The sequence below is a fragment of the Ornithodoros turicata genome, chromosome 1 (genome assembly GCF_037126465.1).
Source record: "Ornithodoros turicata isolate Travis chromosome 1, ASM3712646v1, whole genome shotgun sequence".
Lineage (NCBI taxonomy): Eukaryota > Metazoa > Arthropoda > Arachnida > Ixodida > Argasidae > Ornithodoros > Ornithodoros turicata.
The window spans coordinates 24831112-24851274 of record NC_088201.1 but is presented as its reverse complement, the minus strand read 5'-3'; the positions used below and the strand labels follow the sequence as shown (position 1 = coordinate 24851274).

General features: G+C 42.1%; 2 protein-coding genes across 4 annotated transcripts in view; both read right to left on the bottom strand.

The window, feature by feature from the left end:
• Nucleotides 1-412: 412 nt before the first annotated feature.
• LOC135377681 (rotatin-like) lies at nt 413-14686 on the bottom strand. Of its 3 annotated transcripts, none has more exons than XM_064610273.1 (14): nt 14540-14686; nt 13911-14094; nt 11674-11846; nt 11182-11304; nt 9980-10153; nt 9088-9276; nt 8907-9004; nt 8386-8463; nt 8156-8282; nt 7869-8053; nt 7618-7765; nt 6455-6586; nt 698-804; nt 413-612 (listed from the first exon to the last, which is right to left on the bottom strand). In XM_064610273.1, the coding sequence occupies exons 1-14, from the start codon at nt 14625-14627 to the stop codon at nt 466-468; spliced, it is 1953 nt and encodes a 650-aa protein (XP_064466343.1). In that variant the 5' UTR covers nt 14628-14686; the 3' UTR covers nt 413-465. The 3 variants fall into 3 exon arrangements, with proteins under 3 accessions (XP_064466343.1, XP_064466344.1, XP_064466345.1); XM_064610274.1 differs by having other exon boundaries at nt 7618-7747; XM_064610275.1 differs by having other exon boundaries at nt 9088-9240.
• An 894-nt stretch (nt 14687-15580) lies between these two features.
• LOC135379301 (rotatin-like) overlaps nt 15581-20163 on the bottom strand; it is a 29476-nt gene continuing 24893 nt past the window's right edge. The window contains exons 26-29 of the mRNA XM_064612460.1: nt 18155-18283; nt 17986-18084; nt 17746-17904; nt 15581-15718 (exon numbers count right to left, since the gene is read on the bottom strand). Coding sequence (XP_064468530.1) covers nt 15581-15718; nt 17746-17904; nt 17986-18084; nt 18155-18283 — 525 coding nt within the window. The remainder of the gene's footprint in view (nt 15719-17745; nt 17905-17985; nt 18085-18154; nt 18284-20163) is intronic.

Genomic DNA, 20163 nt, shown 5'->3' with positions numbered 1-20163 from the left:
TCGTGTTCAAGCACATCAAGTGTTATAACAAACAAACAAAAAACAAAAACAAACAGAAAAACTAGCATTATCACTTTTAAAGCGCGACACAGCTGAACTGTTTGTTGCGTGGTTTTCTCGAGCGAATGATCCTCAGCCTTGGTCTTGTATTTTTCTCACAAAATCGGGAGGGGGGTTTGGGTGCCATCCCCACTATATTGTTCAAACTCTATCGCAATTTCTACAATGATTTACGTACGCTGACGATGCGGATTTCTTTGGCTCTGCTCCCACGCTTGGAAAAGCGCATTTTTCTGCGCTGCGGCTGATGATCCCGCCGTGACACTCCTTACGTCGATCCTACAGCGTGTCACGCCCGACAAACAGACACTATACTAAAACATGCGTACACTGTACTTAAGATATACTAGGACATATTCGAAGTGAAAGTTTATTTTACACGGGAATCATCCGGCCAATCTTTTCTCAGCTTTGCCTTTCCAAGATTCCGATAACAGACTGGAAAACATGGGCTGTTTGACGGCAGCAATCCCCATCCCCGTGTCGCACGATCCGATATACCTCGTAGATTTTCGTACAGAGGAGCTTGTTTGCATGGGTCAGTGCCTTCGCCTGAAAATCCGAACAGGAGGATATGAATACATGGATTCTCTTTTCAAGCAAGTCAGGTGTCAAGTACTACAAACAGAAACTGTACCTTCTCGTAGTTCGCCAGCAGCGCCCATAGCGTTGAACCAACAATGAGCCGCTGCTTTCCAGAGGGATTTGCATCAAGCTGCAGCTGCAAGCTTTTCAGAAATTTGCCTGCAACAACAACGGCGTAAGAGAGAGAGAGAGAGAGAGAAAAAAAAAAGAAACGTCTGAAAACTCAAAATCCGACTCGTGAGAAACAGACAGATCGTGAGCTGAGGCTATTTCATTGGAATGTTATTAAAGCTCCAAGACGGCCCCCGCTTTTGTATTACATTCAGACGTCCCGATGGACTGGGCTGCCAAATATTCCAGTTGTCAAACGCTTATCCCGGTCCACGGTCCAACGTAACAAGAACGAGAACGTATGTTCATATCAGCTGCGCCAGGTCGAGAAGATATCAGCTTTTTATGGATCAATGCCACCGGAACGCAGTGAGCCCACCAAGCTCGACGCAATGGCGTCCAAAGCGAAAAGCACCGAGTTCTCTACGCTGGTAGTTTGGTTATCACGCACAGCGTGTCCGCTTGTAGGCAAACAGCTGGAAAATAGCGGGTGTGTGCGACGATGCGATAACTAGCATGCGCCAGTCGGACGCAAACGAACGTTGAAACCATGCAGGGTGGGAAGCGATCGTTCATCGTCCTAACAAAACTCGGGGCAAATGACCTCCACTTCGCTTTGTTACTTTGTTGTGGACGCTAGTAGGATAAGTAGTATATTAAAAAAAATCACAACAAAGTTGCAACCATTATAACTATTAAAGGAACGGTCAAATGTCCCTCTAATATTTTTTGCGCTTTTGGATGCGGCGTGTTGTGCAACAAATAGCATGAGCTTGTAGACCGTTGTGATCGGCAAGAGATGCGGCCGTGCTCAATAGCAGCGTGTGAGCGAATGTTTATTCCAGGCCAGGAAGATGGCCGAGAAAAGGGGTGTGGCACAAGCCAGGTGCCAGTCGTCTTCTGCGCCGCTACAAGCGCTTGCGAAGGAACGACGAGAGCAGCTGACCCGTAGCCCATGCGACAGGCCTCTGATGTGCGCACACTCTAGAAACCCTCCATTCCTTCAAAGAGCGTGTAAGTGAACGAGGGAAGTCGATGTCACTTCGTGACATTCGCAGTTTCGATGGGGGCTCCCCGTGTTGGCTCCTCACGCACGCATGATGCCACGCTGGTCTGCTGACGTCACGCCAGGAGATAGAGACGAACCGATGGCTGAAGTCAACGCGTCGGTTTCATGTCATAAAACTAGAGGTGTGCGGGTATTGAAATTTTCGAATACGAATCGAATACAAATATTTGAAAAATTGTCCTTCTAATATCGAATCGAATATCCTGTCATAGGATAAAGGCTTCTAAGAGTAACAATTAAGCACCGAAAACTAGCATGGTCACAGTTGTGTTTTGCTGATCCTTGGAAAGATACCCCGGCTCGGACACACTGTCCCTAAAAGTGCTAAGCAATACGTATTAATGTATAGACTTAGCAAAGGCATACCTGCCTATATGCACATGTACATTCAGAATATTTTTACAATGAAACAATGTGATGTTGTCACGAGGCAAGCTGAAAACCGTAAAAACAACTTGCACTTCAAAAATCTTTCATGGACAGTCAACATCTGTGTTGGCATTGCAAGTGCTGGTGAAAACAGACAAAATGGAAGTATAGGGCAATGACATGTTCAGAATGTGGGAAAACGAATGTAGCAAGTGCTCTCTTCTTCTTGCACTGACAATGCCTTCCGCATTTGTTGTGTAGGCGAGAAACTGCACGGTTCCACTGTGCTCTCATGCGTGAGCCCATCGTTCCTGACGGTAATGCATAGTGTGGAACAGCCTCATTCATTAGAGCGGTAAAACCGCGATCCTCGACGATGTTGCATGGGTGCTTATCACGCATGATTGTTTGCGCGACGTTCGTATTCAGCACTTCTTTCATTTCACTGCGAAATTCTGCGCGCGCATCGCAGAACTTTGTCGCGCCGACGCGCGCGATTCGCGAGCAAAATCGCTCCATGCGGGTCTTGCCTGAGGCCATATGCGTCTTGCTATCATCTGCAACAACAGTTAGTGAAGTTTCAAATGACTTTGCAGCGTTATTGTCGTCCTAGTTGGAACTTTTAACATGCGGTGGCACTGCGACGGAGTTCGAGAAACTATATGTCGAAATATCGTCACGTCCTACTCCTGGATTATCGCCGTCATCGCACGCGACCATGATTCTATTACATATCGCCCGACTACTACAAGCAGAAACAAACAAACAAACGCCAACAAAATTTCGATATTTAACTGGAATTTCACCGAACTGTTGGCCTCACACGAATGTTCAGTGTTCGTTGGCAATCCTTAGCCGCGACTGTGCTGACGACGCATGAAGCGTACCGCAGTTTCGCGTTTGGCTGGGGCGGACTTTAATGGCGGCTGCACACAACTGCGTACTAGTTTCGGTTTCGGTTACCGAACGTGTGGTGACGAATTCGCAGATGAGCGTACCTCGAAAGCTCCGCGCGTCGCTTCCCTAGTAGCACAAAACGTCGCAGAAACGTCTTTATTTGGTCAAATTAGGATAGAAGACGATCAGGACGTCAACGCGACATCTAGAAGCCGTAATTTATAGTACGTTTATAAGACGCGCCGATTTAACGTTTATAATACGTCTTCGGCATCTCTGTTGAAGACATATCCGTAAGGAAGACATCCAGTAAATATCTTCCGTTCACGTTTGCTGGACGTGCCAACTTTTCATCTATAATACGTCTTCGCCAACTGTGTTCAAGACGTATCTTAAACGAGGACGATTTGTGTACACTGAATAAGTTTACTTTCGGTGGACCTATACTGACTGTCTCAAACCAAAAGCAGTAGGAAACACAGGCGTTGAGTTGACGGAGAGTTAATACTCCCAGAAATTTCAACTTCAGTGTTGTTTCTGTGCGTAACTGAAATAAACTTAGACACCTCACCCTCCATTTTGACTCAAACGCGAGCACGGCTATCGAGTTTACGGGAGTTTCTAAGACGAGCAATGTATAGTATCTGTTTTCCCTTTGCAAGGGACTAGACCACCTCTACGCTCTGGTCCCCCCACGTGTAACGCCGTGGAGGAAGCCTGCTGTTCTTACGGTAGGAGCACATCTGCTAACGCGGTCCACGTTTGTGAACCGCGTCTTCGATTTTCGCTGAAACGCCACGTGGCAGCGTTGCTTGCAGTTCTGCTTGGAGAAACAGAAAATGGAATGTGTGGTAACGGTAGCTGAGGTTGAAAAATAAAAAAAGAGGCAGATCTCCGGAAAACTGTACCGGTGGATATCTACAGGGATGAATTTTCTCACATTCAAATTAGTGTTCTAAACATTTTTTGAACGTCTTCAAGACGGCCACAAACACGTCTTCAAGACTCGGGAAAGCGTCAACTTATCCGGGGGTAGAAAACGTTATGTAGATCAGATTGAAGACGTCTCCTAGATGAAAATATGGTTGTGGCTAGACCTTTCCTGGACGTTTACAAAACGTTTTGTGCTACTAGGGTTTGCAGCCGTTCTACTATTCATGTTCTACTATTCATGTTCGTCGCCGCTACCGCAACGTACAAATTCCAGCGCGTAGCCCGGAACAGTTTTGTAGTAAGCTGCTATGATATTCGAAAAAATTCGAATATTCGATCTTTTACAAATATTCGAAAACTTCAAATATCAAATTTTCGAATACGAATGCAAATCGAATATCGCAAATATTCGATTCGTATTCGAAATTTGGAATATTCGCTCACCTCTACATAAAACACATGCCTCCCTTACGGAAAGCTGACAGACGAGCATGCGCAATAAAGTCGAACTTCGGTTCGAGACCATAGAAATCATACTCCTTAAGATTTCTATGTTCGAGACACCTCTTGCCATGGTATAAGCGCCTTTTCTCCCTCGCATTTAAGGACAAGGGAGAAAACGCGTTTCTGACGAAGGGACAAAAATGATCTCCAAATCTGCCGCGTTACGGGGGCCATTTCGGGGGGTATTGGCTCAACCTTTTTTTATGAATATAGCAACGGCACCAGCGCACCAAAAGGAACAGGTGCTTTCTTTCGCTGAACTTCTATCTTTTGCAATTAAAAAAATTCATTAGTTAAAATTAATGAGGCCAACGCCTCAGGAGGTGGCTCCCTTGACTAATAACATAGCGCCATTTATTGTAATTAAAAAGATAAAGGCATTTCCCTATATTATAAAAGTCAGCCCATATTAGCATGCATCTTGTATGCACATAGATAAAACTACTTTCACATGGAAAGTTTTTTTTAATTGAATACAGAAAATTAGGCTAATTAACCATAAAACATGTGGGAACTGCCATATGATAGACTTTCATGCAGGCCACTCATCATGCTATACATTGCACCTTCAAAACAAAGTTATGCCTCTGCATAAATGCACTGGAGAATAATATACGTTATAGCAGTAATTCATAGCATCCAAAGTAATTTAAAGTGACAAGTCCAGATGCAAGTCATGTTCTGAAAAACTGAGGAGCTTGGTGGTGTTTTTTTTTTTTTTTTGCTTGTTGCCCAGGCTCCATATTTTTAGATAACAGATACCTAACGAGCAAAGCAGAGGTATGTTAAGGGATGAGCCTATGTACAAGAGCCACCCATTATTTCAAGCAGATATTGTTCTTCTTCTGGGCCAAGTTCGCTGGATTTTCTACCCTTCTATGTAAAGCAGAGGTTCATATTTTACGTAGAGAATTCCTATTTGCCATCTGCATACTCATCTGTGATTTACGGAGAGGCATTGGTAATTGCAACTATCCACGATTGTTAAAGATACTTTTAAAAAGTATTTGAGTTACAGCTACAGATACCCTGTAGGAGAAAATACATCAATACAGTTATAGATACCTCTCAGTACGTTTACAGTTACTTTTAGTACTAAATTGATTGGGTTGATTTAGCAAGCTGTTATTAGTCACATTACAATTAATAAAGCAGAATATCTTGGGTCACATGATGTGATAATGCACAGTGGTTTTATTCTTTCTTTGGGTTCTGCACATACCCTAAGTATGAACCACTAAATATCTTTATTCCAAGAAAATAGACTGGACAGTGACACATTAACAAACCAGCCACTTATCTCAGCTGTTTGCTTTCCTTCTTAACATTTCTCTTCACTTGCATACCCTCTGTTTGCACAAAGGAACACAGTCATTTCAAAATTCTTCTCCGTTATGCGGGTGGGTGCTGACGCAACCCACCAAGCTAAATAACGGCTCCACTGCGGCACCGCTGGGCAACCCAGTGTCAGATTCAGACTCAGTCAGAAATTCAGACTTCAGTATTGGGAATGATTGCAAAGCTCTCAGGTCAGGTTGCCTCGGGTTGCCTAGCCGAATTGCGTCACCTGTTGATGACGGTTGTCGCTCTTTTTTTTTTTTATAAGAAAAAATACTCTTACAAAGAGTAAAAGTTACTGAAAAAAGTAAATGAGTTGCAGATAAAAAAACATTGCTGAAAATGTATCTGATATTTCACTAAAGATACACAAAAAATATCTAAATACACATACTCAGTTACTTTTACTCAGTTACTTAACGACTCAGCATCTATTTTAACAGTTTTGACTTCTATGTTTACATGTTGTGCAGTAAGTTCCCATATGTTGTATGTGCAATGCTATGCAATCATTAAAAATTACACTGTGACAAACCCATGACAGACTCTGAAGCCAATGTTTCTAGCCATTAGAGCAGCTTTCATTACCTGTAGCAAGAAGTTTTCCCTTGCTTGCATGTAAGAAACAAAGATTTCTCAAGACCAGCATCGAATTCCAGAGGACATCGTGGCTGATGGTTTCGTGTGGCGTAGCCCACTCACATAATAAAGTCAGGGCTCCTGTAGAGCAAAAAATGCAACATCTAAGGGACAGAGGTATGACTAGCCCTTAGCCAACCATCAATGAACAAAGTAAACTGCAGAATCCATAATTCATTAAGCTTAGGCAGAGTTTCATGTAATGGGTAACCAAGCTATGCTCGAACACTTCTTCCTTGATCAAACTTGTGAAGTGTTCTTGAAAAGAAGACAGTTTGGAGTGCTCTTGGTGTTATATGTTAGGCTGTTGTTCTTTCAACAACTTTTTTGCGGGGTCTTCATTCACCTCCACAAATTTCTCCATTCCTCTGCTCATGTATCACCATTCATCCACTTCTTTGGCCATGTCCTTTTGGCATCACTAAAGAAGTGCTGCTTTAGAGTGCCACTAAAGTACTTGGGGAAGCAATCAATGCTGTTTTGTTTGAGCCATTTTTGCCACAAAATGCACTGCTGATACAGCTTGCACACAGTGAATCAGTATAAGGCGGCACCAGATTGGAATCAGATTGGGATTAAATGATGATTAGATTAGACACACAAGGTACATATTCATACGACCAAGCCGGATTGTATACAAGTGCACTTCACAAACAGAGGTTGGCATTTGTGACTCCTGCTCAGCTCCTTGTTTGCTCACTCATGCTCAACTCATTTGTCACAATGAGCATGAGTGAGCATGAATTAGCATGCTCATGAGTGTGAATTTTGTCAGGTATGCCACGTTCCGCCACGTAGCAGATGCAGGCGCTTTCACCATGAGACTGCTCTTTGCCCATATTCTTCTTCTGCCATTGTAACTGTTCAGAATATCGAGACTGACTTAATGGGCTATCATCATGATGATTATGATGATAGTGGGGAGCAACCCACTTAGTGGTACTTGTCCGGCTGATCTGTATAGCTCCCGCAGAAATCCGGAGACTTTCGTCACCGCTCACTACAGCTCTCTGTTTGCTCACTCATGCTCAACTCATCTGCCACACAGAGCATGAGTGAGCACAGATGAGCATGCTCATGAGTGAGTTTTACCGAGTTCACAGCTAGCTCACCTTTGGTGGTTGCTACAAGTTTCTGTCCTTCTGCAGAAGATGTCAGAGTAATCATCATTTTCAGCCACATTGACTGTTGCTCTTGCAGCTGCCATTTCTTAATATCAGGGTCACTCAAAAGTGTGATGCACTGTTCCAAAAAATTCATCTAAATGTACATAAAATGTGTCCATCATGCAAAAGCAACTTGTAAGTTTGATTCCCAGTGTCAACCTCATGTGAAAAACGTTGGACATTAAAGAGAGCCTAACCTTTGACAGGAACTTCCGAAAGTCATCAGCAACAGAGAGGTTACAGAGAACTCCAAACACTAGGTGACTGATCATTTCTTTTCCTTTAGACATCTCCTTCATCTTTTGTTGAGCAAGTTGTACAAGATGGTGGCTAAGTGTCATGCCTCCTGGTATGGTGCACACCCGGGTTATGCTCTGACATGCTACCACGAGAACAAGAATTGTTGTCATTCAGGTTCAATGCAATTCTTCATTACAAATGGAAACAAGAATTGGAAAGTGTATATCATGAAGAGACACCTAACCTGTTACACAGTCAGCAGTTAGGTTCAACAAAAGTTTCAAAGAAGATATCAAAAGACTTGTTTTTCCTGTGATGAACCACCATGACTGCAAGATGACTAACAGTAAACCATGAGAACAACAAAATTCCTGCAAGGGAACAGGAAAATGTAATTCCTCATTTAGCTTACGACATTATGAAAGTGCAAACAGCAAGCGTTTTTCACTTATAAATAATACACAGTCACATTACCTTGGATACAGACGACTGAAAAACTGCATTCTGGAGTAATTCGAATCTCTGCTCCAATGGGTATGCAATATCGGTGCTCTGCAAAAATAAATATGCATTTAACGTATCAACTCGCTTTTTGACAAACCATCAATCTTGGCGCCTCAATGTTGGTATACTTTTTCCCTTGCATATTTGGCATTCAAGTCGCGAGATATATTATTGTTAGTAGGTGTTAAACAGCAAAAAATGTCGCACAACTCTTTCAAGGCAATTACAGCTACCACAACTGTAGTCTTAAATAGAACATATGCATAAACGATATGGATGGAGAAGTCTGACTGACACTTGGCTCATTCGTCTGCACTGCAGGACTGTGCCAATCACATACAAGCACACGATAAGTTTGTCCCATTATTTTTGCCATAGTTGGCTTTTTTTTGCATTTCACCACACTGGCTTTTTCATTAATTACTTGTACTCTCGTTCTATGCACAAATCGGCTGCTTCATATAATGGCAGCTAACTGCACTTATACTCACCTTACTAGCAGCTTGCACTTCCATTTGCTTGGTTTTGCATTGTTTGATAGCATCACATAGGCAAGTAACATCACTGATCAGAAGTTTCAAAAGTTGAGCTGGAACAAAGGACATCAGGTATATGCAGGCTTATCATACTGACAAAAGTTTGGTTTTGATTATTTACTGTGAGAATGAGTACCATGTGATGGTGAATCTTTTGCTGCTTGAGAAATTGAAAGCACACTTGAGAGTGTAGCAATTAAGAGTTCAAGCTCCAGATTCTTTTCATGGCGTACAAAGCTTGAAGAACGGCTTAGCATCTTCGTTAACAATGTTGCAATGTGTCCACCTGCTGTTGAAAGGGCCACCTTGTTTTGTTCTAAGCATTCTGCAATGCATTATTAACAACTGCAACATGTGAGCACTAAGATTAGGGCCTGCGAATGCATATTTGAAAGGTCATGAACCTAGTCAGAAGTACACAAGTCAAATATTCAACCACAGACAACAAAATGACAACAGAGGCACCTTTAAGTACATGTATAAATCTTCAACACAGGACTGCTCAAAGGAAACACTGATGGTTTCAATAATCTCCACACAATGAGCATGTTTTATATCAACCCCCACTCTCAATCTTAAAATGCAAGATAAAGAAATACAAGTGACAGTTGATACTGCAGCGGTAGATAATGCAAAAGCACATGCTTATTCGTGGAAAGCAGAACTGAGGTGCAATTTCTCTGTCGCCATTTTATGGTGAACTGAGATAATTGTTTTATCTCGACACAAGATGTTCAGGATTGTGGCTCAAGACCCCACACCCCAGTTCTGTCATGTTAGATCTAAACTGAAGTCACACAAGCCATCTCAAAAACTTGCAACCCAGTAGGATATTTCACCAAAGAAAATACTGACCTAATTGCAATAGATGTTTGTAAAAGTAAGAGTAACAAAAGTTTCAAAATTTGGCTTCTCGGTGCCTATGCCCTGTGAAATTGATCGAGTATCTATGCTGCCATTGAAGAAAAAGTTCTGCAAGGATTTTGCAGACCCTATTATATGCCACAGTATGAAAATGTATGTGTTACCAGTGTGCGGTTCCAGGGGAGAGAGTGCCGTGTCCAGTAAATTTGTGAAGCACACTTGGTCAGAAAGAATGGATTCAGGCTTGTAGTCATGTGTGCACAGCTGACACAGAACAGTGAAGAAAGCACCGTGTTGCTCACTGCTGTCAATTGCATCCAAAAAGTTGGCGAGCCATTCTAAGATTGTATAAGCAGAAGCTTCAGACACCTCTTTGATGAAGCAATGTGGTCACTTTTCACGCTACACTTCCACAAAAAAGTAGCTTACTTTGCAGTAACATACATTTTAAAATGACATTTACTTATGTGTGCTGTATAATAACCTAATCCGCTCCAAACAAAGGCCAAATGTGCTGTTTCTTAGTCTAGGTACAAGACCATATCGTAAATTAAATAAAGTCCAAAGGCAGGGAACACCCATGTTTACTACTAAAAGTGGCATATTGGCACTACAACAATAACATCGTAAAAACTTGACGTTTCAGAGCCAGTTCTGGTTCGATCTCCAGAATGAAGTGTCAGGGCAACCTGGGCAAGTGTCAGGGAACCAGATGTGGTTCCAAAACGTCTGGTTTATACACTTTTTTTATTGTTGTAGCGCTGGTGTGCCCCTTTTAGTAATAAACAAAGACAATATCAATATGAAACCAAACATAGGCAGAAGAAAAATGTCATATGTTTGTTCTTGATGACAAAGGAGACAGTGTTCATTCCTCAAAATTCATATCTTAGGAAAAGATTTTAATATGTGCAATGAATTTCTATAGGATCAATATAAATTTTGAGCATCGCTCATGGCTTGCTAATCCTCTCAGGTACTTTGTTGCAAAAGGAATACAGTCAAACTCCTTTACAACGAAACTCAGGGGACAGCAAAAAAAATTTGCAGTAAAGGTATTTTCGTTAAAAAGGATGTCCATTATTGGACCTATAGGCTCCAGCGTGACCGCAAAAAAAATTTGCTGTAGTGGTATTTTCGTTAAAAAGGTGTTCGCTATAAAGGAGTTTGACTGTAATTAAAATTGGGATTGACTGTTATATAGTAAATTTATCGAAGGTATGCTGTGCACAGGCTACAGTGGTCTCAAAGCAGACAGGCAGTCACCTGTTATGAAGTCATGATGATATAGGATGCTCCAAACATCAGTTTCTGCTAAATTAAAGCCGTTCCACTCAACATCCTCGATACAGCCTATCAGTCTTACCTCTCACATGATTCCAGTGAAGTGTAATGCACATCAGAATGACCTCATATGCCTTCACTCCTTCGAGCTCCAAAAGAACTGATATGAGTTTCCATACTTCGGTGTACAAGTTTCTTGAGAGTCCTGACAACAAAAGGAACCATGGCTTACAGTGCACCAATAAAACCTTTTGCGATATCTGGCACCAGATATATGCACGTGAGATTTCACATATGACCGTTGTCGGCAGAGTTCCCCCAGAAGACGCATACTAACCCCCCCCCGTGACAGGCAATGAGAGGGAGGAGTTTCCAAGGATTCAGTACCAACATGAGGATTCACCAAAAACTATATGAAATTAGGTGTCCCTGTAAAGGCACATCAGTGCAGGAATGTACGAATAACAGTGGTGAAGCATAAGCTGTCTTGTCCTTTTGATGTAACAGTATAATGCAATGGAAAATGCTACAAACCACACCCTGAAGAACAGATAAGTGGCAAACAAACCCTTACCTGAAGAAATTTTTCTCAGGCAAATGAAGATTATGATGAATAAACCACTACACTGTAGCAACTGAGTCCTAATGTGGCCATTTTTCAATGCACACTGCGTGATTAATTTGATAATTTCATGTAGAGCCCATATCGTATGTTTAGTGGAAAGGCTAGGTTCACCTAAAATGTACCTGGAATCGTGTAAAACAAATGAGACAATAAAACATGTTCAGAACAACATACCCAAAGGAGTCGTCCAATGTAAAACCAGAAAAACATGCAGCTTCTAGCAAGGAACCTGATGCTATTCGCAACCTATTTTCAGTATTCGAAATTTTCGAATATTTTTCTAATAGTACTGAAGCGAGGTATCGCTATCGCCATTCTGCAAGTGGGCTTCGCTTCATTGCATCCAAGAGTTAGGTGAAGCCCACTTCACGTTACCGCCATTGTTTTTTGTTTGTTTTTTTTTTGCTCTGCTCTGCAAGTCGGCTTCACATCATTACACTACAGTGTTAGGTGAAGCCCGCTTTACACTGCTTACAATATTCTGTTACTAAAGTCTACAACTTCTGTGACCTCATGGTCCACACTGTACTCTGGGCATTGCATGTTCCAGTAAATGTACTCCCAACTTGCAGAGTTATGTTCAGTAACAGATGGAAATAGGTGTAGTTTCTATAAAAAAAGTACAAGAAGTTCACGATGTAAACATGTAACATAGAAATGAGGAGATGCACACACAGCAGGCTGCATGGATCATGTTGACTAACTCTCAATGCAGTTCATCCCACTAATGCAGTGTACCATACACAAGACAGAGGGACCCTTTCTCTCACGATATGTTATGCTTAAGTCCTCGGGATTCCGCGAAATCTCGCGAAATTCGAAATTCATGGCGGAATCTTTCGTTTGGCACGAAATTTCGCAGAATCCCTTATTTTGCTCGAAATTTCATGGCGTTTTGCACGGAATTTCCCGGAAATCCGATTGGGTCGAAGGACGCTATTGGCGCGATGTGGACGGTTACTACGACGTGCAACATCTCAGGAGAAGGATTGCACGCTCACGCAAAAGAGCGACAGATAAAAGCATGTGCTGCGCACGCTCCCAACTGCTCCAAGGTACACGTGACCCTTCGACGTATTTACTGGCATATTTTGCGCCATCGCATGATTTGGGCACCCCTAGTTTAGCACTACACGACAAGAAAACAAGAAATCGCGTAATTTGCGCACCCGCGTTTTCGCGCGCGGATATTTGGCACGCGCGTCTCAGCGACCGTGGCAAACACGCTATGACAAATCTTACAGCACAACACGACAAAGTTGGCGAACATAGCGTGCTTTCGGTTGTCAAGTGCGACTAGCGGCGTCTTCCAGCAGCGTCTCGACCCTCTCGACGTATTTTGCCTCCCGACCGTCGGCGGTTGCGCGGTATTTGGGTACTTCTTTCGCGCTCGCGCAATGCAGTGATAACGTCAATATCGGCTCTACCGATAGCCTATACGACCGGCATACTAAAATTTTGAAATTTTGCGTCGTTTGAATATCGTAACGAACGTTCCCGCGCAATTTGCGTAGCCCCTACTTTTCAGACTTTTTTTTTTTAGAAAAAGTGCGCAAAGTATGCGAGTAAATACGGTAATTGAGTTTTGGAACGGAATGATGGTGCTTGCTCCGAATTTAGCGTCTATTGCGATCAAGTATTTGTCAATTCCTGAAATGTTCCTGTCATGCTGAAAGATCTTTCAGCAGGTATAAAAAGATTGTAGGCGACAGACGGCATTCGTTGTCAGAGGAGGACACAAGGTATCACGTAATGCTGAGCTACAACAGTGCTTTGAATCTGTAAGTTTATAAAGTATTTTTTGTTCCCACAATATCCAACAAAATAAAGTGTTTCCTGTTTCAAGCAGCCGTTGACTCCTTGCCGCGGAAAATCGCGGAATTTACAAGTCGGTGCCGCAGAATCTTGAATTTGCCGCAGCAGAAAACCAGGGGCCTTAGTTATGCTGCATGAAAAGGCTCACAAGTTTGCTGCAGAACATCATCGAATGAGCACAACACCACAAACTATTTCACCATGAGGTATTCGAAATTATTCGAATTGGGCCTTTACCGATTATTCGAATTCGATTCGGCTTCTGAAGAAATTATTCGGATTCGATTCGCAATGGAAATTATGCTATTCGCACAGCTCTACAAGGAACACTTTGCTGAAAATGACCAGTACAGAATACATTGTCACTGCACCTGAGAAAGAGCAGGTGCAGTTGGTGGTTTCTAATTTCAGAAGTTGCTTGCTCTGGGTATAGTATAACTAGGTTTTGCAGCAACCGACACACAGAACCTAGAAGTGAAGCAGTGCAAATGCCATGGCTGCCATGTATAGATTCTGTGATTGCCACACTGCCACCGACATGGAGTGTGGAGACTCCTAGGAAAGGAAAGCAATGCACATCATGATTAACATGATTAAATAATTTGACCAACATGGCACAACATTTCAACTGAGCGAGATTACACTTAGGCCATTGTGTTTTCCGGTTTTATGTTTTTCAAAAATCGAGGGGGGGGGGGGAAACATCTGGTTTTATGTCAGAAGCTGTACAATCGGGCCATAGGGATATGGATCAAAGGGAAAAATAAACTGTGTGTCTCGTACTTCAGACAGACAAACAAACAGCGAGATGTCTGGTGGCTGTGGTGGTTGCACAGAGCTTAGGGTTTTCCAGTGCCTGTGTTGGTGGCTGACTTTGGACTTTTGCAAGTTTATTTTGGGGGATTTTTGGGTTACCCAAAATGACAATGATGCAAATCGAGGGATAAAAACAGATTTTGCCGGGTTTAACCCCAAAACACAAGGCCCTGATTATACTCACCTGAGTCGCACTTTGGATCTGCTAAGTCACTGAGGGCTTTGGTGTCTAGTTGAGTATCAGGGCAGTAACACTGAATAAGATGTGACATTTCTTCATAGAAGTTAGATCGTTGTAATAATGCCAGAAGTGCTGACTGCCCATACAAAGGGCCCTGAAAACATGTTACAGGTGCTAATAGTCACACATATATCAACACTGTTCATTGTTCACAGATATCAAAACACTTATCAACATGGTGCTCTCCTAATGAACTGTGGTAACACCAGTGGTAATAAAACCTGTGGTAATACATAGGTATTTGAGAGGTTGCATTTTCTGTTTTCTTTTAATCTTTTTCCTGGACGCAAGAGGCGATAGTGTGCTCTTCCCCCCTCTCACATTGGGGACGAAGGAAATACGCGTCTCCGAAGATGCGCAATGAACAAAATTAAGGAAAAACACGGTGTTCCTTCACGAATTTTTGGCGGACGATCTACCGAACGGATTTTTGTTCTGAAAACGGCTACGATATCAGGTGACCGAAAGGAACAGATGTTCTCATTGGGACAACTTCGTAGCTTTTATAATTAAAAAGTTAATAATTGAAAGTTAATTAAGACATTGTCTTAGGAGTTTGCTAATGCCCTCCTAAGGAGTGCCCTTCAGCATATGCTATATTGCAATCGATTTCATCTCGGAAAAAGTGATATATGTATATATATTTAAAAAATATGTTCACACTTAGCTTGGACACCCTGTATATATTTTTTATATAGATGTGCGAATATTCGAAATTTCGAATATGAAACGAATATCTGATGCTATTCGAATGCTATTCGCAACCTATTTTCAGTATTCGAAATTTTCGAATTCTTTTGGAATAGATCTGAAGCGAGGTGTCGCTATTGCCATTGTGCAAGTCGGCTTCGCCTAATTACTTCCATGAGTTAGGTGAAGCCCACTTCACGTTACAGCCATTGTTCTTTTGGTGTGCAGCTCCATTCTGCAAGTCGGCTTGACCTCATTACACTCGAACGTTAGGTGAATTCTGCTTTACATCGTTCACAATTTTCTGTCACTAAAGTCTACAAATTTTGTGACCTCATGGTCAACACTGTACTCTGGACATTGCAGGTTCCAGTAAATGTACTCCCAACCTCCAGAATTATGTTCGGTAACAGATGGAAATATGTGCAATTTCTAAAAAATAGTACAAGAAATTCACAATGTAAACATAGAAATTAGGAGATGCACACAAAGCAGGCTGCATGGAACATGTTGAATGAATCAAATGAATAAAATCGCTAAAACAGTGCTAAAAACAAATAAGAATGACACAGGACAGACACACGAATGTGTCGTTATTTGTTTTTAGTACTGTTTTAGCGATTTTATTATGTGTGAGCAACAGGCCCAAATTGGTACTTTATGTTGACTAACTCTCAATGCAGTTCATCCCACAAATGTAGTGTACCACATGTAACACAGAGGGACCCATCTCTCACGATATGTTATGCTGGGTGAAAAGGCTCACATGTTTGGAACAGAATATCATTTAATGAGCACAACACCACAAAATATTTCACCATGAGGTATTTGAAATTATTCGAATTGTGCCTTTTCTGGTCATTTGAATTCAATTTGCCATCTGAAGAAATTATTCGGATTCGATTCACAGTGTAAGTGAAATATTCGTAAACTATTTGCAATGGAAATTTTGCTATTCACCCAGCTCTAGAATTTAGACTTATAATTAGAGCCTGATGTTTTTGGGAAATATTTTATTCTAAATTTGGGGGTAAAAATCAGGTAAATAAACATGTGCTCTAAATTCATGTGAATTTGGGTGGAAAAACTTCCAGTATGCTAAATTCGGGGAGACATCGGGGAGGCATCAGTTACTCAAACTAACTGTACTGGTTTGAGAAACGTAATATTAAAACGGTTAGGAGCAACTAAGGTTTATTCAAACGAGAACTTTCGTGCAAGAGGCTGCAGTTCTTTAGGTTACCTTCAGGTTGTCTTTTGTGTAACCTGAAGAAGTGCAGCCTCTTGCACGAAAGTGCTTGTTCGAATAAACCTTAGTTGCTCCTAACCGTTTTAATATAATGTTTCTGATTCCCTCATTGCGAGCTCCTTGACAGTGTGTTTTTGTTTTCCCATTTCGATGTACTGGTTTGGTGCAAACAGTGATGTAACTGCATTTGCTGACAAACAAGTTAGTGTGCATTCCTACAGACATCTGAGTGAGGGCAATTTGGCGGGTAAAAATCGGGTTTCACGCTAAAGAAGCAACCTTCAATTAGAAGTGCAAATTTGGGGAAGAATCGGATTAAACCCTAAAACTTGAGGCTCTACTTATAATCATGTCATTTTGAAATTATGTATGCATTTTTAGTTGTACATGCCATAACCTAATATGGTACTTAGTATACTTCCTCATTTGAGAGGGCACACTAATCCCAGCTACAGAAACTCACTAGTGGATCAAAATATGAAATTTTTTCTTGTATCACTAAGTTACCCACAATCAGAAACCCAGACAGCATTTCTATTGTGTTTCAGGCCCTTACCTCATTGTCTATATTTCTCACAACTGGGCCCTGCCAGGGTTCAACATCAGGTGCGAGTTTTGATGTCAGATTGCACAATAGAAGAGCAGCCTGAAATATTTTAACTAACCTTAGCTCCAAGGCCCAATCCAGAAATTTGTGCAACCAATGGTGCCAACAATAGTAAGAATGCCAGCAATTAGTACATATTACACGTGATGCACTCACACACTCCACAAACCAAAGGTGCAGAACTGCTAAACTATCAAACAAATTAATGACTAATGTATTATGAAGGATACTATCAGTACCCTAGTATAGTTGCTAAGCAAAAATGCCTGATGGTATGCATTTTTTTCAAGATTGATATAATTTGCTTTTCTGTCACGCTCTGCCCTGGCCCCTATGAAGACATATTAATAATATAATATGCAAACAACCCCTACAGCAATGTGGAGGGGTTCTTGTATATCCTAACTTTTAGTCAGCTTAAACAGGTAGGGTCTTTGCAAAGATATATTACAACTGTTACTATATGGTACACAGCATAGAGCTTCACAGCCTCTCTCTCACTATCTCCAACACAAATGTGGTAGAGACAAATCTAAAAAAATTCTGGTAGAGTTACAAAAAAATTGAGATTGCAAGTTGAGCTAACACAAAGAAGTCACTTGCCTGTTCCCTTACAATGCTAGCTTCCTCGTGGTCACTTAGGAAGCTCAGTGCTACTCCCCATAGGCCTCCCACTAATTGCTGTAGATGGTCAGTCAGTACTTTCTGGCCAAAATTTGAGCATGTCAAGCTGACTGCAATGCCAAGACCAGCAGCTCTAATCTTGAGAGAAATTGGACAAGTTCAGAGCAAGTTCAAATGTTCCCACTCTAACATACACAGAGTTCAATAAAGTTGCCTTGCCTGAGGGTCAGGATCAGTCCAGAGAGGTAAAAGCCATGTAAGCCCAATATTAACTGAACCTTCAGTTTTGTGTTCACACTGTACCCAATATTGCTCCCACTGTAAGCACAAGCAAGAATTATACTCAGGGCATGATTTGTAGGTGATACAATATTTATCTAAAACACACCTGATGAGGACCAGTTGTGGACATGCAATCAGCAAACTGATGCAAGCACAAGGCAGCCAGTTGTGCTACCTTAAGGCCCACATATACCCCACACTTATTTTCTGGACCAGAGTGAAACAAGGTGGCAATCTGTTAAAAGAGCAATGAAATGAGTTGCGATTCTTAGTGAAAATCACCTTCGCCAAAGTAGATAAAGAGTACAACCTTTAGCACAAAATATTATCCTCAAAGTACAGACAGGCCAGAGAGCTAACTATACAACACTGCCACCAAGCACTTGCTCGATGCACGATTCGCAATGAATGAATGGGGGTTCTGGGTGTTCAACCCCCCCTCCCCCCATCCAAATTGTACCTTTGGAAGTGCATTTGGGAGAGGGATACGAGGGGAAATCCTCCTCTCCCATGTAAAGTTCCCATAGGACCCCTGCCAAAAAATTTTTCTGGCTACGCTGCTGGTTCACATCCTTTGCCACACACTCAAGTAACGTATCTTCACGCGTATAATCTGTGGCTTATCTGTTAAATATAGTTCGCTGGCGGTCCACTGCGGCTTATCTGAGGAAAGTTTCTCTTGGAGCTTATCACCCAGCACAAAAGGATTTTTTTAGCTTTCAGTTGAAACCTCCTTTCCACCCGATATAATCCGAAGTTTCCCCGGTTTACAGCTCCTCAAAGAAAATCTGATGTTTGCCCCCCCACCAGATTTTCAAAAAACTAAGACAGGTCACAGGGACAGGTCACATGCTTACGAGAGTCAAGGAAAATAGTCATAGTTCTTGCTCCTCCTGATGCTTGCATGTGTTTGAGGGTTTGGATACCGCCAAGTACGACACCCAGAAAAATAATTCGTTCCCTCAACACTATGCCGTACATACAATGCATACATGATGTAATGAACTACATTTATCGAAGTGTCACAGCCCCCCCCCCCCTACTGCAACCTGGACCCGAACCTAAGCTGCACAAATGTTGTCACATGCTTTCTTGTGATACACAAAGTCGCAGTGAGAAATACTTCAATTAAATTCACATCCACATACGGCTACCATGGAAAAAGAACATGTCTTCCCATGGTGGGGCATCAAATGCTATAATACTCAATATTGCCATGGCAAGTTGGGAAAAAGTCATCGAGGCTCTCTCGTAGTCCCAAATTTTCAGTGCACAGTAACTTCGAAACACGTATTGCTTCAAAGCAAGACTGATGCAATACAGAAACACACATTTATAATATGGTAGAAGTAGGAGAGTTGTGTCACAACCCCTTTAAGGTGCCACAACGGACTAAATCTTGTGTCTTCAGAATCCTACCAAAGTTATGTTACTGAAATCTTCTTGTCCCACTTTACATTCCTGCAAAATATTTTGGCTCTACGTAATGCGAAAGCTAGAGTAAATTAATTTTTATTTTTGAGAACTGTGACGTCATGTTAGGCTCCGACAGAGCGCCCGGCTCTCATCTGGCAACGCTGCTACCCTTCGCGTCTTCCGGGGGGCTCACTTTTTGCACTCCGTTAGCGGAGCCCCACGTGACATATCAGCAAACCGCTCTGACCTTGGAGAAAACACAAAGGAGGGAGAAGACATATCTCCCATTTCCCCCTCTTTCGATCAGCGTCACGTTACTTCTCCACCACGTGACCCTCCCGGATGCCGGCGCCATTGCTAGGAGACGAGTGCCCTCTCCAGAACATGACATCACTGCAATTTGTGGGTTTATGATTACATCACCCGCTCCTTGCATCATCGAAACTCGTGGAGGCTCAGCAGATCTTCAAAAATTGACAGAAATGCACAGCGTTCGTAAACAGGATTGAAATTTCGCGTATATAATCCTTGAGGCACCTTCCTTTTATGTACTAAATAAAATAAAGGCTGTTTTCCCAATTCCGGAGTGGCACTTTAAGAGAAGTTATGCACCAGTTGGGTCAAATACACCACATCTGTATTTCCACATTATGCACCTGCAATGTGCAACAGAGCACTCCTCGGAGTTGTTTCACCATG